Source organism: Poecilia mexicana, unplaced genomic scaffold, assembly GCF_051168715.1.
Source record: "Poecilia mexicana isolate PSO_F unplaced genomic scaffold, ASM5116871v1 scaffold_19, whole genome shotgun sequence".
NCBI classification, from domain to species: domain Eukaryota; kingdom Metazoa; phylum Chordata; class Actinopteri; order Cyprinodontiformes; family Poeciliidae; genus Poecilia; species Poecilia mexicana.
Window position 1 is genome coordinate 1,264,131 of NW_028263388.1, and position 24,643 is coordinate 1,288,773.

The 24,643-nt window shown below is 42.6% G+C and overlaps 2 protein-coding genes across 3 annotated transcripts in view; one reads left to right on the forward strand and one right to left on the reverse strand.

The window, feature by feature from the left end:
• On the forward strand, window positions 1-13,499 carry cdc42ep1a (CDC42 effector protein (Rho GTPase binding) 1a). 2 transcript variants are annotated; one of them, XM_015000214.2, is made up of 3 exons: window positions 1-440; window positions 6,749-7,502; window positions 11,080-13,499. In XM_015000214.2, the coding sequence occupies exons 2-3, from the start codon at window positions 7,049-7,051 to the stop codon at window positions 11,727-11,729; spliced, it is 1,104 nt and encodes a 367-aa protein (XP_014855700.2). In that variant the 5' UTR covers window positions 1-440; window positions 6,749-7,048; the 3' UTR covers window positions 11,730-13,499. The 2 variants fall into 2 exon arrangements, with proteins under 2 accessions (XP_014855700.2, XP_014855699.2); XM_015000213.2 differs by having other exon boundaries at window positions 1-396.
• sh3bp1 (SH3-domain binding protein 1) overlaps window positions 13,473-24,643 on the reverse strand; it is a 26,061-nt gene continuing 14,890 nt past the window's right edge. The window contains exons 8-18 of the mRNA XM_015000215.2: window positions 24,195-24,263; window positions 24,030-24,120; window positions 22,939-23,075; window positions 22,528-22,639; window positions 22,270-22,351; window positions 22,116-22,196; window positions 18,447-18,560; window positions 17,618-17,715; window positions 16,112-16,274; window positions 15,320-15,672; window positions 13,473-13,972 (exon numbers count right to left, since the gene is read on the reverse strand). Coding sequence (XP_014855701.1) covers window positions 13,707-13,972; window positions 15,320-15,672; window positions 16,112-16,274; window positions 17,618-17,715; window positions 18,447-18,560; window positions 22,116-22,196; window positions 22,270-22,351; window positions 22,528-22,639; window positions 22,939-23,075; window positions 24,030-24,120; window positions 24,195-24,263 — 1,566 coding nt within the window. The 3' untranslated portion in view covers window positions 13,473-13,706. The remainder of the gene's footprint in view (window positions 13,973-15,319; window positions 15,673-16,111; window positions 16,275-17,617; window positions 17,716-18,446; window positions 18,561-22,115; window positions 22,197-22,269; window positions 22,352-22,527; window positions 22,640-22,938; window positions 23,076-24,029; window positions 24,121-24,194; window positions 24,264-24,643) is intronic.

Genomic DNA, 24,643 nt, shown 5'->3' on the forward strand with positions numbered 1-24,643 from the left:
AGAAAGTAACGCCAGGGTGTCCTAATTATTCCACATGACTAAAATGTTTCCTAAATTTCTCAGCGCGCTGAAAGTCAGCAGACATTCATCTGATGACGTCTGCTGACATTAAAATCAGGAAACTGATTTATTTTAGTTGAATAAATCAGTGATCGATCGTGACCGCCGGGTTTGGATGCGGAGCTCTGGAGCGGCTCTCCCAGGGTTCTGCTGGTATGTGAGGCTCAGCCCGCCCCTTTCCGCCCCGCAGACCCAAACTCTCCGGCGGGACAGACCCACAGCTCCGGCGGCTCGCTCGGACCACCCGGACCCGAAGCGCGCGTCCTGTCCGCGGGAAGCACAGCCAGCCTGGAGCCGCCGCGTCTCATCGCCCTGATCCCGGTCCGCCGCGGCCAGGTGAGCGTCCGAACCGCTTAGCGGGAATCCAGCCTGGTTTTTAGGTAAATGTGAACTCATTTGAACTTTCCTGGTCATGCAGAGGCTTTGTCTGCAGTCAGTGTGATTCATTCAGGGGCTTTTGGAGCCGCTTTCATTGCTGCTGCTGCTGCATGAACATCATTTCAAAAACATTTTTCCACTTCGAAGATGACAAGAATAGAACAGAAATAACGTTTATTCAGGTGTACCAGCAGAAAGTTACAGATAAAACTTACAAAAACAACAAAAAAACAGGAACAAGAGGCTGAGCAAAAATAGCAGTTATTCCAGCCTATCACCGCTGTGGCATTCTGGGATTAATAATTAGACTGTTTTCTGAAGCTGAGCAGATTAGGTGCAGTTTCAGATGAAGTCGTATTATTCTGGTGTTAATGACCAAACCGTCTGCAGCAGATTCACAGATTCATATCCAAACAGGAGCAGCAGCAATAATTCACTTTATTTCCACACTTCAGCAGGGCTTTGGTTGTAATTACACGCCTGTGGAACCTCTGATTCTGTGAAACACGTCAAACAACCGGAGGGTTTAAATTTAGCAACAAGCTGGGCTCAGTGAGGTGGGCGTGATCCTGGGGTTCGGTGGCCTTTGACCCCACCGGGACCACCACGTCAGGCTGCAGCGCTGCAGCAAACAAACACCACCGATCAATAAAAACCAGAGATGGGCGCAAAAACCCGATAGCCAATCAGGCTGGGACAGATCCAGGCCGGTTCTGCAGCCGCCAGTCAGGCCGTCGCCGTCAGCAACAAATCAATTCACTACATGATCAATTAAAACTCAATCACTTCCAGTTATTGTTTTTCTCTTTCTACTGGATGATAAAAGTTTTCAGTTTGGTATTTTAGTCTCAACTAGCAGAAACTTCATGATGAACTGGATTTGTTGTTTTTATTTCTTTGGATATTTAAAATATCTTCCAGTTCCAGAGTTAAATGTTCAATAGAATTTAAAGTTTATTGATCTTTGAGGATGTTTTCTTGAAAATGGTCTCAAAACAACAATATAATCGTTTATCGCAATAACTTCTGGGGTAATTTATCACGTGGCAGCAGATGGTTAGCACAGGCATGTTTCCTTGTAGCCAAATGATTTCCAGTAGCGTCGGCACGCTGCTAGCTGATGACAAACGTTTCCTGAGGTCCTAACATTCCTCTGACCCCTCGTGACCTCCAGGTGTGACTGACGCGGCCGACGTGAAAATCGGCCGCTCCTCGACCCGCCGTGTTGATTTTCACACGGCTGAGCTCGCTGCGTTTCTCCTGCTGTCTTTGGCCTCAGTGTGAAGTTTGGAAACCTTTGACATCACCGGCGGCTGTCAGCAAATGGTCACAGTCCAGTCGACTGTCAGTGACCTCTGACCCCATGTTAACAGACGCACTGTGTTGTGAAGAGCTTCAAGCACACAATTTGGTCCTGACACCAATGACTGCAGATTAAAGGGCAAACGTTTATGATGGCATAAAACCTGCATAGATAATAACTGGGCTTTCCAAGCAGTTACAGAATTTAAAAAAAGAAAATTTTTAATGGAAATTTGGCTGTGAATAAAAAGGGAGGGAGATTTTTACAGAGACAAAGACAGAGTAGGACTTCAGTTGTTTGTGAGCATAAAGTTTGTTTCCTTTTATAATGATTTTTACTCCTCATCACTCAGAAAATGTTTATTGGGATGGATTAAATTATGACATATGAATTTATTCACTTATTTATGTATTTATTGGGTTTTATATTTATGTCTTGACTAAAAAACAAGGCTGTAAGGTTTGTATGACATGAATATGATTTATTACAGAGGCAGAAACTCCTCTAGCGGTGGCCAGGCCCCCGATGGCCACCTTTTGGGGACGCCACTGCTCATTATGTGTCATCAGTCATAGAAACTGTCTAATAATGTCAGTAGATTTGATTAAATGTGAAACTGGAGCTTTTTAATAATCCTCCTGCATTAATCTGTGACTAGCAGCATCGATATTTGGGCCTGAGAACTGAACAGTTTTAATCTGTAACATGTAAAAAGTCAGAGAGAGAAGGCGAGAACAGAAGGAAGTCGACAGAAACACAAACACAAAGAAGGAAAGTCAGGAGTGCCAGGAAACAAAGCGCTGCGGAGAGGCTGGATGTTTTCTGGAGGCATGCGAGTTTTTTCTTGGCTGCGGAGGAAACGTAGAGCTGTTTTTCTTGGACTCGGACTGAGCGCCGATGGTGAAAATAGGAGTGTAATTGAAAGTCAAGCGGTGGCCCTGAAAATCGTGGCCTTATCGCGTGTTTGTTCACCTGGTTAGTGAGTAACTGAGAGGAGAGGAAGACTGGAGCTAAAATATTCAATCGAATGTGGATTTAACTGAAAACCAGCAGAGATCCACGCAAATTTAAGAACAAGACAAATGAAAACCTGATGTAATTTAGAGGAGCTGAGGATGGCAGAGAGGAGGAGGAGAGAAAGATCCCAAACATGGTTTCAATCAGATGGTCGTAATGGAGACTCCACCGAGTGATGCTCTGCTCAGGAATGTGTTCAAACACACACGGCTCCCTTCAGACTGTGGTTACTCTGGTTTACATCTAACAAAACCATCCAAAGAATAAACTGCTCAAACGACACGGGAACATTGGAACGAAGACTGAAATCAGAGAGAAAAACCGGACTGCAGTTCTTCATCTGGTAGTTTAGCTTTAAAAAAAACAAAGTTTAATTAACTTGAATTTAACTAACTAACCAACAAAAGAAGTTTTAGGCTGTTCTCCCACCTGATAATCCAGCAGATTCAGTTTGATCCGGGACCAAAACTGCGACATTTATTACATTTTCAGCTGTTTCAGTTCATAACAACCAAACTAACCGAGAAACCTGTTCCCCTCCTTGCCTGTGGGGGCGCTGCACAAAGAACTACTGAAGAAAACGACAAAGACAAAGAAGCTAATGCTAAACTGCTAAACAGACTTTAAAATAATAGCATGAATATAAATGTATAAATACTTGAAGAATTTTTAACAGTCAGAAGCAAAAACTGATGTCATTCAGCTGAAGGTTTACAAAAATATCCAAGTAAATTATTTAACTTTTATAATTTATGCCAAGAAATTAATTCAGGCAAAGCTAAGTTTTCTAAATGTTTTCAATGTTAGCTAAAGCGCTAAGCTAAAAATGAGTAGTGACGCTGGAGTTGTTTTTTATAGTTTTGTTCTGGTTGGACAGCAGATAAAAGAGAGAAAATATTTAATATTTGAATCATACGCTCATGCTAATAACTGTTCATGAAAGACTTTAAACAGTTTAAGGTTTGTTGTTTTCATGTCAGAAAATCCTCAATAAAATGTATTTTAAAACAGTTTGTCTGCAATGAGAATTAGTGATAAATAATAATGTTAAATATTGTTAAATTGTCTGGGGAAGCTTCTCTTGAACTCTTCATGCGTTCACAGCTTTAATTCCTCTAAATTTAGACGTTTTTTCTCTGCTGTATTTTCCCCATTTTCTGCTCTAATTAATTTGTTGAAGTTAATTAGATTTTGACGGGCAGGTCAGCTAACAGCTAACAGGCTCTGAGCAGAGGGATGACGGGAGAGACTAGGATTACAGGATAATCCAGGCTGCTATCAACGCTTCCCTACTTTTCTGATTTCTAAGACAAAGACAGACAATCTGGGATTAAACCATTAAACCTTCAGATTTAATGCTGTCAGGCTTGTTTTTGTGATATTTCATGTCATTTTGAATCTCTATGATTCTGCATAGCTAATAATAAACGTTTCAGCGAGGAGCAGAGAAGAAGAGTTGTTCATTAAATACCTGGCAGGAAGTTTTGGAGGTTCTTCCTGTTGTGTTTAAGGTCTTTTAATGGGATTTTATCCAGATAAACTACATCTGCGGTTTGCCTCAGAGTAATTAGGAACGCCTGCCTGCGTTTCCTGGAGCTACAGCTGAAACCAGAAGTTTACAAACAATACATAAAAAGATATGCATTTTTTCACACGAGCTGCATTTCCATTATAAATGTGCGACAAACCTGATCTATTATCCGCCAATATATAAAAAAAACAATGCGGTTTTTCCATTAAATAAGACACACAATTAAAATCACATGAATAAGTTTGTTTATGTGATAAGACATAAAAAAAAGATGCAACGTAATCATCCTCCTACAACTTCCTGTCGTCGTCTTTGTCGTTTCTGCCAGTAGTAACATCCTGTTGTTGCTCATGCGAGTCCTGTGATGTGAAAAAAAACATTTCTATTGTATTTTAGTGAAATAATTTGGATTCAGCTGAAAAACTGCCTCATCCTGGCACAAAAACTTATGGAAAATTTTTACTTTTTAAAATTTCCATGTGGGAAATTGTTTTGTCATTTCAATTTCACATTTTATTGTAAATGGAAACGCAGTTGGAAAATTCACATGATGTAGAGTGTCTAAACCTTTGACTTTGAATAAAGTTATAGAAATTGCCTAAAATTCTCTCATTATTCTGGCATTTAGCAAATAGAAAAATATTTGGTAATCCTAATTTACCTGAAACAAGAAAAGTTTATTCTGGTTTCATCTCAGTGTGAAAAAAACAGTATGTCTTTTGTGTATGCAAACTTCTGGTTTCAGCTGTTTGGGACGAGTTTACGCTTTAAAAACTTAGGAAATCCCGTTTTCCTCTGGCTCTGCATCGCCTGCGCTGCTCTGCTGCATGTCTGCGACGCCCCTCTGCCAGCGGCCGCCCTGGGCAGCCGGCGCAGGGCCAGCCTGGTCTGCGGTCAGCGGCAAATTACAGGGGCCGCCTCGGCCCTGATGCCATCCTGCGTGTTGTGAACCGTAGCGGCTCATTAATGACGCCAGGCTGGGCTTTGGTTGTGTGGGAAGCCTGGAGACGTTTAGCTGCTGTGAAAAACCTCTAAAGAGAAACAGAGGGGCATTTTTTAGCTCTTTGTGCTATCAAAATATTTTTAGACGGGATATCAATTACTCTTCTGGAACAGAAAACATGTGGCAAAAAGCCAGTTTGCATGGTTTTACAAAGACTTAAGAAGAAGAAAGGCAGCAAACACGAACAAAAGCAGAACTAAGCAGAAGGTTTTACGGTAGAGATAAAGTGTAAAAAGAAAATGAACTGTAATTATCAACAGGAATTACTAGGACAGTGATGGAAAACAATAAGAGTTAAAAATTGAACTTTATCTACCTTCATGGTTTGAAGCCTGACGGATGTAGAAACTTTACTGAAATAGACGCAGAAACAAACCTGTATAAGACGGTTTCAGCTGCAGTCCTGCTTCAGGGAAACCGAAGTAATAATTAAAAACATATTTTACATTTTTCTGTCTGTCTGGTCTATTTATGTTGATAAAACTGTAGTTAAAAATATCAGTAGTTTTTAGCTTCGCATCGTTACGAGTTTAAACCACTTTGTAGTTAAATTTAGAGGCTATTTTTAAAAAGTAATAGTGAGATATGATCTCTATCTATTATATATCTGTCAGTCCGATCCATTTATATAGCTAAAGCTACTAAAAGTTGCTAAAAATGCTAATTTTCCACCATAACAGCTAGCTACCGCAGGAAGTTAGAAAAGCATCAGTTTAAGACTGAAGAGAAACTGCTTCTAAAACTAATAGGCTGGTTAATATTTATTGTTTTTATCTTGTGTCAAAACTAAAAACTGAACAGTTAGTGTCCAGGATGTGTGGGGTCTGCAGAGCTATTAGCTTTCCTTTTCCTGACCCTTGACCTGCACAAGTCCTGAGTGGAGGGAATTAAAGAGAAAGTTTCTACGATGTATTGTTTGGGCTACTACTAATAATTACTTTGAACTTTTATTACAATACAACCATAAAAATCAATAATAAAATGATTTTTTGGTCAGTTCTCTCCGCGTTGCAGCGTTCTGTGGGTTTTATAGTCAGTAATCTGAGCATCGGCTGCAGTAATTATCATCTCTTCCTGTCTGACTCTGCCTGTTCCTGCACTGATCTGATGTTCTGACCGAGGCGTCGGCCTGAGCAGCTGACAGTCCGGCTGCTGAAATGTGAGCGAGACACAACAGGAAGAGCAGAGGCACGAAGTCCTCCCATGTGGGGATGAGAAGCAGATTCTGGTTTGCAGCACAGAGGAGGACTGTGGGCTAAATTTAGCCGGTTCCACGCCAGCGGACACTTGGAATCCTAAAAACCTCTGGGACAGATTATAGGGAAAACGGGACGTTTTGATTCTCAGCATTGGTGTCTCTGAACCGCAGCAATGTTTCATATTTACATTATTACAGCAGCAGATGAAAAGCACTCAGAGTCTCCAGGTTTAACACAGATGTCTTTCCTCTCCATAGATGCCCTGTTCCCGTTTCCAGGCCAAATCCTGGAGCGACCCGCAGAACCAACAGGAACCCAATTGAACCCGGTTCCCTCAGGTTCTGCCTCTTTAACTTCTTCAATGATGCGAAACATCAAATCAAAGAAATTGGTTTGTAAATAATGAACAGAGCCTGGCGAAGAGTTTAGTCCTGCAGACCTGGATTTGCCCTTCAATCTTGGAAAAACTTGAACTAGGACCAAACTTTGAGCTGAGGTTTGTTCTTTGGTTTCGGTTCGGATCTTTGCTGGGAGAACATCAACCAGGTTCTGTGGTCATGAATCTTCAGGAGAAGCTGTCCGGCCTCAAAGGCCTGGTGTCCCCCGGCCGGCGGCGCCATAAAGGCGACCTGACGGCGGATATGATCAGCCCTCCGCTGGGCGACTTCCGCCACACCATGCACGTGGGACGCGGCGGCGACGTCTTCGGAGACACGTCCTTCCTGAGCAACCACGGCGGGTCGGCCAACGGCGGCGACGCCGACTCCGTCTCCTCACCCGACAACAAGATCGGCGCGTTTTTCTCTAGGACGCTGCGTCACATCCGGCGGGGCTCGGACAACCGACCCCGGGACGCAGTGAAGGAGTTGTCGCCGCCGCCGCCCGCCGTGTCGCCCATCATCAAGAACGCCATCTCCCTCCCGCGGCTGGACGTCGACACGCCTAACGGGAGTCCCACCGCCAGGCCGCTGTTCCCCGGATCCCCGCCGGACCGGGAGAAGAGCTCCTACGGTGAGTCGGAAAAATCTCCTGGTATTTAAACAATGGAGCCAAAAATAGCTTCAGAGCCAGGGCCGCACTTACTGGGCGGGGGGCCCTGGGCTGGGGACAGTATGGTGGGAATGACAGAACATTAATAGGTAGTCTTATGCATTAGTATTAACTGATACATGTAAAGTAATGAACTGTAAAGACGAATTAATTAATAATAATAAAAAAAGAAAAATCTTTTGGCCTCCCCAAAAATTGTGGCCCTGGGCTACTGCCCCTGTAACCTGGCTTACAGTACCTTCCTTTAGAAATTTATTGTTTTTGCTCTTGAACTCCACACTTTTTAGATTAACAAAACTGCTTAACTGTCAGACAAAGACAGCCATTGAAAATAAAAAGTTCGTAGTACATGACTGGCACCTTACTCAGAGACACAGTCAACCAGTGGTGGACTTTTCTGTTAGCAGTACTGCTAACTAAAACGCTAGCTGCTCTAACCCTTCAGCACTAATCATTAGCAGAGGAGCGCCCACCACTGGCTAATGTTCAGGTAGCTGTACGAAGAGTCCCCACGAGGAGCAATTGGTCCCCACAATGTAGAAAATCGTCCCCACAAGGTATTACAAACAAACGCGCGCGCGCGCACACACACACACACACACACAGACTGCTTGAGCTGTGTGTGAGGCCCAGACAGCTCCATCTCTGTTTTCACAACAAACGCTGCTGATTATGAGCTGAGGGGATTTATGAGGACATCTTGGACAAATCTGTCTCTAGAGGACTGAACTCGGCTAACCCAGACGGTAGCTTGTTGTCTGTAGCGTTAAGCTAACGTCGGTTGACTCATCTGACCTTTGCCCTTGTTTTTCTCTGCAACAGTGCTGCAGTTTCATCTGAAGGGAAAACATTTCAAGTTGAGCCTTGGGACAATTTTGGGATTTAGAGGCGCTCCCCGTCTTAATCCCAAAATAGCAGAGCAAACCCAGATGATGTCATGTTGGCTTCCCAGCAGAGATGAACGGGGCGTTCGCAGAATCAAACAACCGCTCAAATAAAACATCATAAAACAAAATGTACTCAATACGAAGATCATCAAACTAACAGCAAACATGACTGGAATTATGATTTCAGTTTTTAAGGTAACAAATGTATCCAAACCAAGCAAGACTAATGGAAAAGTAATCACGCCCCAGACCTAACGACTGCTTAAACATCTTCATCTAGTAGCTAAACCCTCATTTTTTAAAGGAAATAAACATTTTATTGCCTAAAAGTCAATAACTAGTGAATATTTGATCATTTGTAGCAAAGGATTCATCTCCAGCTAAAAATCATTTTAATAGCAACATATCTGGGGATTATGTTTGGATTAATTGAGTAATAATTGGATGGAAAATGAGTTTTTGTGTTTTTACAGAAACAACCAGGTGAAGCTAAAACTGCCGTTAGTACTGAGTAGAACAGATTTACAGACAAGGTTTTTATTTATCTAAAATGTAAAATATTTTTCACTCCATCTTCAGTTTGGAGGAGTTGGAAAGCAGATCATGTTGGTTTCTAAAATATTCGAGCTGGTGGTTTTCTGCTCATGGTGCCACAGGCTGCAGGGCCAACAGAAACATTTCAGCCCCTCGTTGGTACCAAAGCTGCCAGGAAAGGCTGTGCTGCCCCCTGCTGGATCTGCGCGTCATCATGAGGACCAGCAGCTACAGGTTTTACCTCAGAGAACAAATGTTTTGTCAAATGGGCCAAAATTAGAGTCACAATTACCAACAGGCCAAGAAGATAGAAACAAATGTAAAAAATGAAGCTATTTTTGTTTGTTATTTAGTGGATTTAAGTCAGGAAAAATCTGCTGACGAAGCTCGGTGATGAAAAGATAAATCCTTTCCGTCATATTTTCCATTGTAAGAACGGTATGCTGGTAATAATGTTGAAACGCCTCCATCTGAACAGAAATCTGTTTGGCTTCACCTGATAGAAGATCTTTGTCTGCAGAGATGAGCTACTCTCACCGTGAAACCTTCTCAGTTTGTTTCAGCCAGAAACCAAAACGTTTGGTTGTCATTTTAAATGACAGAACATGGTTCTGATGGTTCTGATGGTTCTGATGGTTCTGTTGGTTCTGATGGTTCTGATGTTCTGTTGGTTCTGTTGGTTCTGATGTTCTGTTGGTTCTGTTGGTTCTGATGTTTCTGATGGTTCTGTTGGTTCTGATGGTTCTGTTGGTTCTGATGGTTCTGATGTTCTGTTGGTTCTGATGTTTCTGATGGTTCTGTTGGTTCTGATGGTTCTGTTGATCTGATGGTTCTGTTGGTTCTGTTGGTTCTGATGGTTCTGATGTTTCTGTTGGTTCTGATGGTTCTGTTGGTTCTGATGTTCTGTTGGTTCTGATGATCTGATGGTTCTGTTGGTTCTGTTGGTTCTGATGTTTCTGTTGGTTCTGATGGTTCTGTTGGTTCTGTTGGTTCTGTTGGTTCTGTTGGTTCTGATGTTTCTGTTGGTTCTGTTGGTTCTGATGTTTCTGTTGGTTCTGATGGTTCTGTTGGTTCTGATGGTTCTGATGTTTCTGTTGGTTCTGATGGTTCTGTTGGTTCTGATGGTTCTGATGGTTCTGATGGTTCTGTTGGTTCTGATGGTTCTGTTGGTTCTGATGGTTCTGATGGTTCTGTTGGTTCTGATGGTTCTGTTGGTTCTGATGTTCTGTTGGTTCTGATGATCTGATGGTTCTGTTGGTTCTGATGTTCTGATGGTTCTGTTGGTTCTGATGTTCTGTTGGTTCTGATGATCTGATGGTTCTGTTGGTTCTGATGTTCTGTTGGTTCTGTTGGTTCTGATGTTCTGTTGGTTCTGATGTTCTGATGGTTCTGTTGGTTCTGATGTTCTGTTGGTTCTGTTGGTTCTGATGTTCTGTTGGTTCTGTTGGTTCTGATGTTCTGATGGTTCTGTTGGTTCTGATGTTCTGTTGGTTCTGATGATCTGATGGTTCTGTTGGTTCTGTTGGTTCTGATGTTCTGATGGTTCTGTTGGTTCTGATGGTTCTGTTGGTTCTGTTGGTTCTGATGGTTCTGTTGGTTCTGTTGGTTCTGATGGTTCTGATGGTTCTGTTGGTTCTGATGGTTCTGTTGGTTCTGTTGGTTCTGATGATCTGATGGTTCTGTTGGTTCTGTTGGTTCTGATGTTCTGTTGTTTCTGATGGTTCTGATGTTCTGTTGGTTCTGATGGTTCTGTTGGTTCTGATGGTTCTGTTGGTTCTGATGGTTCTGTTGGTTCTGTTGGTTCTGATGTTTCTGTTGGTTCTGATGGTTCTGTTGGTTCTGATGGTTCTGTTGGTTCTGATTGTTCTGATGGTTCTGATGGTTCTGATGGTTCTGTTGGTTCTGATGGTTCTGTTGGTTCTGATGGTTCTGTTGGTTCTGTTGGTTCTGATGGTTCTGATGTTCTGTTGGTTCTGTTGGTTCTGATGGTTCTGATGGTTCTGATGGTTCTGTTGGTTCTGATGTTCTGATGGTTCTGTTGGTTCTGATGGTTCTGTTGGTTCTGATGGTTCTGTTGGTTCTGATGATCTGTTGGTTCTGATGGTTCTGTTCTTCAGGTCTGGATTCCGGGTTCGTCACTCTGCCCCGTCTGTCCCGGTTGGACCGCCAGCAGCCGTCCATCTCCTCCAACGTTCACCGCGGCTCTCTCACCGATCAGACCGACGCCATCTTGTCTCCCTGCTCTGCCGCCATCGTGACCTCTGAACATAAACGGACGACCCGCGCTGCGTACTCCGACTCCTTGCCTTCCCTCACGTCCCTGGACACCTTCACCTTTGACCTCGGCCCGTCCCTAATGAGCGAAGTGTTCGGGCTGATCGACGGGCGCCCGGAGGAGAGCGGCGCCGCGTGGCGGGCTTTGGAGGCGGAGTCGGCGTGCGGGTCGGACGGTTCTGCCACCGTGTCCTTCGTGGACTCGTTGCTGAGGGAGGACGGCGGCGGCGGCGGGACGAGTCCTCACAGGTGTGAGGAGGAAAGCGCGGCGAGGGGATTCTCCGGGGAAGTACCGGACGTGCTGCTGGGTTCTGCTGAGCGGGTCGGGATCCGGATGGAGAACGAGCGGTTTCAGAGCGCTACCGACGTGCTAGCACGCCACTACGGCGTCGGCCTCTTAAAGGGACAGAACAAGATGGAGGAGCTCCGGAGTCAGCCCAGGAAGAAGATATCCTACAGCTTCATGGACGATGAGGACGAAATCAAAGTCTGACAGGAAGGAACCAAACGAACCTTGTTGACGGTGACCTTCCTGAAGAGGTCAGGACTCAACAACAAACATGTCTGTCAGGTGTTGCACAAAATCAGGAGATTTTCTCTAAGAATGAGCTTTTTAGGGAGTCTGTCACTTTAAATCCAAACAAGCTGCTGCCTACAGTGAAAATGGCTGCAAAAAGATGCACAATTATATGACCATACATCTTAGAAAGGCAGAAGTGGCGTCTCCTGCACAACCAACAATGCAGCAAGTTATAAGGGATATTATAGATGGAAAAAGAGTAAATTTCCACCAAAAACTAGAAAATTTGAAATTAATTTCTGAAATTTTCTAGAAAAGGTCAAACATGTTAAAGTTCAGCAAATTTTGAAACTCATAAGGGTTGCCAAAAAAAGCAGCATAGATCATCTTCAGGGAGGATAAAAACGACTTTATGTGGAAGTTACACAGCCTGCCGTTCGCCTGGTTCCCCTCACACTTCCTGTTCTGCAGCAGCGACGTTCTGTGTGAGAGGAAGTCCGAACCAAACTGCAACTCTACAAACAGATTTCACTCAGGAACAAATCACACAAAAAGGGAACAGAAGTTATTAAAACGGCAGATCTAGAGTTTCTAGAATGGTGCAGAATGGAAACACTTAAAGGAGCTTCGCCTGTTTCCAGAAGCAAACAAACGTTTTATCAGGATTTAATGTGACAGACCAGCAAAGTGACGAACAAAAGGCAAACCGACGTCTGAAGGTGATTTGTTGACTTGGTTTTACCAGGAATGTCAGAGGAAAGGAAGTTAATTAAATACATTTTATTAAAGTTTCCTTCAGTTTCTGTTCACCATTTGAAAAGTTAGTCAGAAAATAACAGCAATAATTTGGGTTATTTAACCTGTTAGAGAAAAAATGGTGCTCATTTCTATTTTTACCATGTTGTTCATTTAGAAACATCACAAACTGAACATTTAGATATTTTGACTAGAAACTAAATAATTCAGACAAATTTGCTGCAAATTAAATATTTAATTTGCAAACTAAATATTTAGCTCACAGGCTAAGTAAGCTAAATGTTGAAAGTAAATATTTAATTAAAAGTTAAACTTTTACCTCCAAATTATATATTAAGGTATGAAACCAAACATTTAGCTTCAAAGTAAGTATGTAGTTAAGGAGCTAAGCGTTTAGTTTGAGGATCAATTTTTAGTTTAATAACTAAATATTTATTTGCAAAATAAACATTTAGTTTGGAATAAACTATTTAGCTTCAAATTATACATTTAGATCATGAGCTAAATATTTAGTATGAATATAAATATACATAGTTTAAAAGCTAAATATTTAGTTTGAAACTGATATTTATAAATGAATAATGAAGATGAGACAAAAATGTTTTTCTCTTGCAAGCTAAAAAAACTCAAATAATTGCTGTTAATTTTTTACACTGTAGCTTTTCTAATACCCTTCCCTTCATGTTGAAGCAGCTAGCTGTTAGCTGCTGACAGCTAGCTGCTGGTCAGCCATGTTGGACGCTGCAGGCTAACCCTGTAGCTGCTCTTTGCTGCTGCAGATCTTCTCTATAAACACAAAGTGCACCTTCTTTATTGTTTCTATGAAGTTTTGCCTTTAAGGGACGAGTTTATAAGTTTTTATTACATTCCTGTACATGAAGATATTAGCTGAACTATGAATATGTAAGAGCACCTGCAGTGCCGCTACGCAGCATCAGTTATAAAAGATGATTATATGAATGAACAATAAAGACATTTTTAATTAGATTTCCATTCATTTACATGTGTTTTTAGTTTGACGAACAGAAACACAAAACGGGATGATTTTCTCAGCTTCCATCAGTTGAACACCAACAGCTGCTTCAGGTCTGCAGACCATCAGATGTAAATAGACAATAAATAAATGACGTGTTTGGGGATAAAACGTTACAATCGGTGGAGTGATGTGGAAGTGGGCCAGAGTGCGACGGCGCCTCACTGCGCCACGGAGGGAAACGGTTTGGGCTGCGAAGGCGGCGGGAGAGGCGGCGGGCAGCTCGGCGCTCTGACTCCGCCCCTTTTCGGCGCAGGCTTTTTCACGCTGGTGGGCGGAGCACCCGGCGCCGTCGTGGCGTCGGCGGCCGGGGCTGAGGCTGGAGGGGGCGGAGCTTGAGCCTTGGGCGGTCCCGGCGCTCTGGGTTTGGAGAACTGGACTGATCCCACCGGCTCACTGGTTTTGGTCAGGTTGAAGGTTCGCTTCGCTGAAAAGGAAACAAACAAAATGGACCTTAAACCAAGTTCTGCTGCTCCGCTTTAGTTACATAATAATTACATCAAGGCTGGAACAATTAATCGGAATAAATCAGATTAATCAATAATTGGAATAATCATTAGTTAATTTTATAATCTATTAATTGTTAAGAGTAATAGATCCAGTTTGCAAACTTTCACAGTAAAAAATTAACAATAATTTGGGCTATTTAACCTGTCAGAGTAAAAGGAAGTATGTGAGCTATGCTAGCTTGACTTTGACAACTTTGACATGTAGATGTGCTGCAGAATTCAGAGTTTCGGTTCAATATAAGAACTGACAGCTCATCAGCAGAGCAGGTGGTTAAATGAGCTGATCAACCATCTGTTGACCAGAGAGAACCCAGAGAGTAGACTGGACCAAAAATCAACAATACGATTCCTGATAAACACTTGATCGATATCAATCAATAACATGTCTGATAGAATATTCAATATATAGAGCCGCACGGCATTCTGGGAGATGCTAGCCACTCAACCTGTCATTGCCAGCTCAGCTAGGTTGGTAGCATCAACTACCTCACTCACTCTTTGGTTGCCTGGCAACAACATGCTAAGGAACCCGTTTCCCCACCGTTCTTCATAACTGCTAAAAAATAAAAACCGGATAAAACAGGAAAAGTCACACCCAGTTTGGTGGCATTTCAAATATCTCAAACAAAAAACTAATCAATAATTATTGATGTCGACTGATATGAACCGTTTATATTATGACGGGTTTTTCAGCCGTATTGAGCCCAAACGTACAGAGAGAGAGAGAACATGTGAACCCGATGCAGGACCTGCTTCTGCAGGGCAGCAGTCAGAAATACTGACCCAGATACCTGCTGAGATTTTTCATCCCTTTTAAAAGCTGCAGGGTCAGCTGTTGCCGGGTAAATAACCATTCTGTAGGCTGGGTCACAGAACCATCAGCTGATTTCTAGTTAAAGTGATCAGATTCTGGTCATTTGTAAGAAACGGTTCAGAGTTTGAGGAGATGTTTCCCTCTCTGCTGTGGAAATCGATCTGCTGACATTTTGGTCAGTGGTGTGAGAAACTTCCTGTTTCCTGTGTACATCCTGGATGTTAAAAACCAGATCACTAGTTTCTGTTTCTAATTTCTCGTGCTGCTTTAACAACCACAAGAGGAAATAAACAACTGATACCAGATAAAAAAAGAAAAAACCCTCAAACTGTGAAGGACACACATCGGGACCTCAGGTGGAAAATCTTCAACTTTTAAAACTTTTTTACCTTTTATTTACATAAATATTAATAATGTGAAAATGCTGAGTCGGTAGTCCTGCCATGCTTACGTTTGTACGGTGACGCTATCGTCAGAGTCGCCTTGGGAGAATCAGGCGGCGCCTCCAGAATGGGCTCCAGCTGGGCCTGGTCCAAACTCTGCCTCTGGGTGAGATTCCTCGTCGGAGCGGCCGGGTTTGGCACCGTCACCCTGGGAGACGGAGTCGGGATCTGGTCCTGCGTGGATCCGGATCCAGAGGACGACCTGGGAGCTGGAGCTGTGCTGGACTCGGACGAGCCGCTGGATGCTGCGTTCTGATTGGCTGCCAGGTCAGAGGCGGGGCTTCCCCACGTGGTGCCGCTGCGGCTGCCAACAGAACCGGATTTAGCCCGGAAGACGCCGCCGCTGTCCTGAGAGGCCGTGCTAACGGGAGGAAAACCAGGAGCTTCTTAACGAGGCAACAAACTATTTTAAAAGCAAAAGTTTAAACTTATAATCCAATAAGCCTCACACATTCCAAATTACACACTTAAGCTAATCTGCTAATAGGAGAGCTAATCTTTAGTCTAACACTCTACCGTTTTTACTCACTTTGAAAACTTTTAGTGCACGTAGCTTCCCCTAACTGGCTTTTTCCATATAAATTCTAATGCTCAAGCTAACATATTAGCATTAGCTTCTGCTAAAAACCATGTTGTCGTACCACAACATGGAACAAATGTTTATGATTAGTGTCTTATAGTTAGCGCAGTTAGCTCTTTGTTAACGGTAGCCACCGTTTAGGTATAATTCTTTGTGTTGAACCCTGAGCTGTTCATTTCAGCTGATGTGGAGGAAATGTTCCTCCTGCCTTCAGCAGCACCTGTTTGTTTTGGAGAGGGGCAGGTGGAAGGAGGAGCAGGAGGATGTGGACGAAGAGGAGGACATGGTTCTGCTCAGTCGGTCCTTCTCTGAGAAGAAGGTCTGGGCAGCAGGAGCTGGAGCATCTGGGACTTCAGGAAACTCAGGGATCTCAAAGTCAACAGCTGGAAACAAAAGGATGACGCCATCAGACATTATTTCATCTTAACCAGATGATCAGCTTTCCTGTCGTTATTTATATTAGTTACAAAACCACAAAACTTATCTGGGGTTTTCTGAAGCTGGTGCTGAGCCAGCTAACGCTGCAAACCCCACATGCATGCTAAAGGAGAGCGCCCCAGCAGCTAGCGCTGCGGTTTCACTTTGGCCTGCTGTGTTAGCTGTGGTTTGAGTTTGTAGAGCAACCAGAGGCTCAGAGAGTGTGCAGCAACTAGAGCAGCAACTAGAACAGCAACTAGAACAGCAGCAACTAGAGCAGCAACTAGAGCAGCAACTAGAACAGCAGCAACTAGAGCAGCAACTAGAGCAGCAACTAGAACAGCAGCAACTAGAACAGCAACTAGAACAGCAGCAACTAGAACAGCAACTAGAACAGCAGCAACTAGAACAGCAGCAACTAGAACAGCAGCAACTAGAACAGCAACTAGAACAGCAGCAACTAGAGCAGCAACTAGAACAGCAGCAACTAGAACAGCAGCAACTAGAGCAGCAACTAGAGCAGCAGCAACTAGAGCAGCAACTAGAACAGCAACTAGAACAGCAGCAACTAGAGCAGCAACTAGAGCAGCAACTAGAACAGCAACTAGAACAGCAGCAACTAGAACAGCAACTAGAACAGCAGCAACTAGAGCAGCAACTAGAACAGCAGCAACTAGAGCAGCAACTAGAACAGCAGCAACTAGAGCAGCAGCAACTAGAACAGCAACTAGAACAGCAGCAACTAGAACAGCAACTAGAACAGCAGCAACTAGAGCAGCAACACCGCTTCACATTTCTGTGTTTCAAATCTAACTTACACTGCAAAAACTAAATTCCATCAGGTGAATTCAGTTTAGTTTCTTTTACACTTAAAATAAGACAAAATAAACTTACAAGCTGATCAAGACACAGGAACTTGTTTTAAGTAAATATATCTTTAATATTGATGTAAAAAAAACTGTTCCTTTGGCAGATTATTTTACTTACATGGGAAAAATGTCTTGAATTAAATAAATACAGTAACATTTTAACAATATTAAGGTCTTATTTCTTGCTGAAAAGTTACTTATAAGTCAGTTTTGTCTTATTTCCAGTGTCCTAAAACGTTTGGAGTATTACTTGGTGAGATTTTGTGTTTTTTACAGTGTAAACATGCAAACAGAAAATAAATGATGTTCTTAATGGTCTGAAAAATAAATCTGAAGGAGATGGAACTACAGAAAGAATCACTAAATATGTAAATCACCAGATTAAGGAAATCTCTTACATGGGCATTTTGAAGTTTACAGACGTAAAGTGTTGAGTTTACCTTCTGGGAACAGGCTGGAGCTGTACTGGATCAGCGGCTCGATGACCATCACCACCTGGACCGAAGACGCTGCAGCCATGTCGAACAGAGCGGCTTCCCTGAACAAACAAGAACCGCCCAACATCAAACATAAACCGGTCCCACTCCGGCCTTCAATGCAGGTAAATAAGTTTTCTGACATATAAAGAGTCAGAAGCTTGTTGGCTAGAAACGGTGAATTGATCCCATTTGCTGCCAAACTAACAGCAGGAAACGTTTGAGCTCTGTGGAGCAAACAGACGGATTTAATCTGAACCATGAAAATACCTCAGGAACAAGTAGCATCTTGTTTCCTGTCGTTGCTATCGATGTCAGTAGAAAACGTCCCTGATGATTAAACAAATCAGAAACTAGATGGGAAATCATCCATAAGCTCAAAATATTAATGACTATTAGCCGATTCATTTTTCCCTCCATGTTTAGCCCAAACATCTGTCTCTGAGCTAGCTAAATATTTGGCTAATATGCAAATTCACCTGCCAAACAGCAGAAGTGGACTATCAAAATAAAAGCTGGGTCTTGAGAACTTCTATATAAATCACTGTTGCTGTAGATTATTGGTAAAAGTCTGTTTTAAACGGCTCATTTGTTTAAAGAACTAAGGTGAAAAGGTGACATGAAGCGATTTTATAAATGTTATTACACGTTCAAGGTGTTAAAACGTGTAATAACGTTTAACGCCTAAAGTTAAACACGGATTCTCCCCAGCGCTGCTCTGTTTGCCTGCTGGTCTCCCTCTGGGTTTGACCTTTCTGGGGAGGTCACCACAGAAACGGGGCGTGCTACGCACCCTTCAGCGCGCGGCCACAGCAGGTTGGGGCCCAGGACGATGGCGATGTTGCTGGGCGTCATCTTGTTGACGGCCTGCTGCTCCGACAGCAGGAACAGGAACTGGACCAGGTACCTGGACCGACAGCAGAAGGTGAAACAGGAAAACCAAGAGCTGTTCCTAAAGCTTCACCCCGAACATTGAGCTGGATGAGAACAACTGAAGCTAACATGCTAACGCTTAAACTGTAAATATCATCCCCAACTAAATCATATTTACTCGTCGAGTTAAACTTTCTGCTGGTTGTGTGTCTTCTAGATACCATGATGAGATTTACGGTTATATGACTGAACTCATCTTTCAGAGCTGAATAAATTCATATAAAACAGTTTGCAACATTTTATCTCAGTAACCCAAAGATAACATCAGTAACATGGCTTCAGGTCGGCCACCATCTTGGTTCTGGGTTGGACCAAAAACAGTCACTGAAACGTTTGTCTGCTGAATTCTACCTGAAAGTGAACCAAACTTCAATGGCCTTAATCTCAGAATACTGACTTTAATCTCAGAATACTGACTTTAATCTCAGAATACTGACTTTAATCTCAGAATACTGACTTTAATCTCAGAATACTGACTTTAATCTCAGAATACTGACTTTAATCTCAGAATACTGACTTTAATCTCAGAATACTGACTTTAATCTCAGAATACTGACTTTAATCTCAGAATACTGACTTTAATCTCAGAATACTGACTTTAATCTCAGAATACTGACTTTAATCTCAGAATACTAACTTTAATCTCAGAATACTGACTTTAATCTCAGAATACTGACTTTAATTTCCTCAGATCAAAAGTCCAAATTCTTTGTTTTCTTGGTTTTACATCTGAAGTGTGGCTGAGTGATGTAAACATCAACCAAACTGCAGTACCTCCATTCGACTCAAAGAGGGCAGCACTGAGGCAGTTTTAGACTAAATTAAACAAATTTTAACTAAATGTCAAAAATCTGCACAGGAGCAAACCAGACAGTTAATCTGCTCAACGAGTTGATTAGGGGTTCTGTTGAGAGGTTGCTAACACTAGTTATCTTACTTGAATTGTAATTTTTACTATGATGAAACAAAATTTAGATCCCAGATAACTGCTAGTCAAAAGGAAAAGAAAACTTCCTTTACAATAAAACGTCTGAACAGAATATTTCCTCAGATGTTGTTCCATATTTATATGCAACATAATGCAAACTGTCCCTCAGCAGCCAATTTGAAATTCACCAGCAGTGTTATCGATGTTAGCACGGTTCATCCGACCTTCAGAGTGAAATGGATCGCTGTCACGGGCACAGCTGAGGTTGTTGTAGTTTGTTGTAGTTTGAACAGACCTGAGGTTGTATAGTTTGTTGTAGTTTGAACAGACCTGAGGTTGTGTAGTTTGTTGTAGTTTGAACAGACCTGAAGTTGTTGTAGTTTGAACAGACCTGAGGTTTTGTAGTTTGATCAGACCTGAGGTTGTTGTAGTTTGTTGTAGTTTGAACAGACCTGAGGTTGTGTAGTTTGTTGTAGTTTGAACAGACCTGAGGTTGTGTAGTTTGTTGTAGTTTGATCAGACCTGAGGTTGTTGTAGTTTGATGAGACTTGAGGTTGTTGTAGTTTGAACAGACCTGAGGTTGTTGTAGTTTGATCAGACCTGAGGTTGTTGTAGTTTGATCAGACCTGAGGTTTTGTAGTTTGAACAGACCTGAGGTTGTTGTAGTTTGAACAGACCTGAGGTTGTTGTAGTTTGATCAGACCTGAGGTTGTTGTAGTTTGAACAGACCTGAGGTTTTGTAGTTTGAACAGACCTGAGGTTGTTGTAGTTTGAACAGACCTGAGGTTTTGTAGTTTGAACAGACCTGAGGTTGTTGTAGTTTGAACAGACCTGAGGTTGTTGTAGTTTGAACAGACCTGAGGTTGTTGTAGTTTGAACAGACCTGAGGTTGTTGTAGTTTGAACAGACCTGAGGTTTTGTAGTTTGAACAGACCTGAGGTTGTTGTAGTTTGAACAGACCTGAGGTTGTTGTAGTTTGAACAGACCTGAGGTTTTGTAGTTTGAACAGACCTGAGGTTGTTGTAGTTTGTTGTAGTTTGAACAGACCTGAGGTTGTGTAGTTTGTTGTAGTTTGAACAGACCTGAGGTTGTTGTAGTTTGAACAGACCTGAGGTTGTGTAGTTTGTTGTAGTTTGAACAGACCTGAGGTTGTGTAGTTTGTTGTAGTTTGATCAGACCTGAGGTTGTTGTAGTTTGATGAGACTTGAGGTTGTTGTAGTTTGAACAGACCTGAGGTTGTTGTAGTTTGATCAGACCTGAGGTTGTTGTAGTTTGATCAGACCTGAGGTTTTGTAGTTTGAACAGACCTGAGGTTGTTGTAGTTTGAACAGACCTGAGGTTGTTGTAGTTTGATCAGACCTGAGGTTGTTGTAGTTTGAACAGACCTGAGGTTTTGTAGTTTGAACAGACCTGAGGTTGTTGTAGTTTGATCAGACCTGAGGTTGTTGTAGTTTGAACAGACCTGAGGTTTTGTAGTTTGAACAGACCTGAGGTTGTTGTAGTTTGAACAGACCTGAGGTTGTTGTAGTTTGAACAGACCTGAGGTTGTTGTAGTTTGATCAGACCTGAGGTTGTTGTAGTTTGAACAGACCTGGGGTTTTGTAGTTTGAACAGACCTGAGGTTGTTGTAGTTTGAACAGACCTGAGGTTGTTGTAGTTTGAACAGACCTGAGGTTTTGTAGTTTGAACAGACCTGAGGTTGTTGTAGTTTGTTGTAGTTTGAACAGACCTGAGGTTGTGTAGTTTGTTGTAGTTTGAACAGACCTGAGGTTGTTGTAGTTTGAACAGACCTGAGGTTGTGTAGTTTGTTGTAGTTTGAACAGACCTGAGGTTGTTGTAGTTTGTTGTAGTTTGTACAGACCTGAGGTTGTGTAGTTTGTTGTAGTTTGAACAGACCTGAGGTTGTGTAGTTTGTTGTAGTTTGATCAGACCTGAGGTTGTGTAGTTTGTTGTAGTTTGAACAGACCTGAGGTTGTGTAGTTTGTTGTAGTTTGAACAGACCTGAGGTTGTGTAGTTTGTTGTAGTTTGAACAGACCTGAGGTTGTGTAGTTTGTTGTAGTTTGAACAGACCTGAGGTTGTGTAGTTTGTTGTAGTTTGTACAGACCTGAGGTTGTTGTAGTTTGTTGTAGTTTGAACAGACCTGAGGTTGTGTAGTTTGTTGTAGTTTGAACAGACCTGAGGTTGTTGTAGTTTGTTGTAGTTTGTACAGACCTGAGGTTGTGTAGTTTGTTGTAGTTTGAACAGACCTGAGGTTGTTGTAGTTTGTTGTAGTTTGAACAGACCTGAAGTTGTGTAGTTTGTTGTAGTTTGTACAGACCTGAGGTTGTGTAGTTTGTTGTAGTTTGAACAGACCTGAGGTTGTTGTAGTTTGTTGTAGTTTGTACAGACCTGAGGTTGTGTAGTTTGTTGTAGTTTGAACAGACCTGAGGTTGTTGTAGTTTGTTGTAGTTTGAACAGACCTGAGGTTGTGTAGTTTGTTGTAGTTTGAACAGACCTGAGGTTGTGTAGTTTGTTGTAGTTTGAACAGACCTGAGGTTGTGTAGTTTGTTGTAGTTTGTACAGACCTGAGGTTGTGTAGTTTGTTGTAGTTTGAACAGACCTGAGGTTGTTGTAGTTTTCAGGCGGTAGTTTCTGCAGCAGCTCCCTGAACTTCTCCAGCTTCACATTCAGATCTTTTTCTCTGTGGGTTTTAAGAAACAAACTCATAAAAACTGAAAGCAGGAATAAGAAGACGTGAAGGAAGAGATGCTCACCCTGCAGCTGAAAACCAATCATTGTACAGTTCAAAGGTCATCAGGGGTTCAGGGAGTTCCCGGAGGTAACACTTCAAGGCTCCTGTGAACAAAACCAGAGAAATGCATCTTTAGTTAAATCTGCTTTGCTCTGATTGGCCGACATAGTTTCATTTTCTTGTTATTCTCTGCTGGTTGGCCACAGGATGTTGTAAACGACAGGAAGTGACATCAGGCGGCTGCTGGAGTCGCCGGAGGAGGAAGTGAGCCGAGGCGTACCTGCGACGGCGTGAGGGTCCATGCTGAACTCGCCGTGGTCCACCGCTCCCTGGTTCAGGCAGGTTTTCAGCCGCTTCACCACCGAGGCGGCAGCCGCCAGACGAAACAGGCCCTACCAACCAAACAGCGAATTATACTCACTCAAACCGGCTTCCTATCCAGCTCCTCTGCAGAGCCACCTTTTGTTAAAAGCTGGTTATTATAATGAGTTTCTGAGGAAATGAACCAGAACATCTGCATTTATTCAGCTGGTTGTTCTGTTTTTTTATTTTGGGGTATCAGAATAAATGAAGATGAATGTAAATACATTCTATAAATGTTTCTGCATCAGACAATTTCAGTTTCATTTCCTCGCTCTGAGCCGATTTGAGTCGCCTGGTTTAATAAAATCTCGGCGCTCGGTCCGCCCACCTCCTCCCTCATGGCCGTCCTCAGCAGCATGTGGATGCACTCCTGGATGGGCGCCGCGATCGCCCTGCCGCTCTGGCTCAGATGAGACAGCAGCGGCTCGCCGTAAACCTTCAGGCTGGAGAGACCCATCGCCGGATCTGCAAACAGGAAGTCACAACACGTCGGCAGGAAGTCGGACGCCCGGCAGCCAGCGGGCCGTGTCCCTGGACTGGAAGATGACTTTTTACACATTTTTACCAGAGAGGTCATCTTTCTATTATTCCTATCTCAATCTGATATGGTAGGGGCTCCCACACTTTTGTCAGCCGTTACAACCGTTTAATCCATCGTTAATGAGTCATAACTTGTTTTTCCGAGCTGCCTTTAAACGCAACATGACCACTAAGACGGCGGTGCCGGTTTTACACGAAGGAGACAAGATGGAGCTGCTGTGCAGACCAGAGTGTGTAAGAAACATGGCAGCAAACCAGCAGAAAACGTTTCCCCCCAAACTGACAGAGGGCAGATAATAAAGGCCGACCAGCTGATGCTGATATAACAAGATAAGCTTGTCGATATCCACAGGTGGCAGGAATGGTTCCACTAACCTGAGCAACATTTTGGGAAAAGAGGTTCTTATAAGCAAAGTTTCACTGCTCTTTACTTTATTATGAACTAATCCTGGTCTTACACTGGAGCTACTGCAGATAGAAAACAGAAAGAATAAATTCCCATAAAAACTCTGATATTTTCTAATAAAAAACCTGAGATTCATCTCAAAATTTTGGTATTTTTCTAGCTATTTTTCAACTTTTCCTTCCTTTTTTTCTTTGCTTTTTTAGCAGAAATGTAGTTTTTTCTGTCTGCGATGGCCCTAATGCAGTGTTGACTTCACCAGATTGATTTTGTATCGACAGAAATAGACATCAGAGTTTGGAAACTTTAGATTCTTAGATTTCTGCAACACGTGAGTTAAAGTTTCTGCTGAACTTGTTTACTTGTACATCACTGCTGATTATTTTGTATTAATAAACAACATGGTTATTTTATTTGAAAGGTTGTTCATATCAAACTAAAAGCCCGTTTACCCCGGGCCGCGGCGCGGCGCTCACCTTTCTGGCTGTGGTTCTCTTTGAGCTCGCTGATGTTCCTGTCCAGGAACTCGTGGGATTTCTTGTGATAATCCGCCTGCAGCTCCAGAAGCTGCAGGAGATTAAAGCAGAGGTGAGCGGGCAGAGCGGAGTCCGTCAGGGCTGCGTGTTCGAACCACAACTCACGCGGATGAAGTAGTTCGCATAGTCATCTTCTTTAGTGGCGAAGTGGTACAGGTCCGCAGAGTACTGGTCCTACAGAGGTCAGAGGTCAACACCAGACAGAGGGAGAGGTGGGCGACATGGGATTAAAGTTTTATCACAATATTTTGTGGAACTGGTATAAAAACTATTATAAAACACAAATCCATATGAAATCAGGCTCTTTGGGACATGATTTGTTTCATTAAACTCCACACAGAAACTCCTTTTGATTTCACTTTAAAATGTATTTTTGTCTATTGATTCTCTCATTGAACAGAAACGGGAGAATCTCGACAATACGGGCAGTTTTCATTTAACACATAAATATTTAAAATTTATTGATCATAAATCCTCAACATGGCAAGAAATTTATCACGATAATCGATAAGATAAATGCCCAACCCCAGAGGTACGATCGTGTTTTAGTTAGA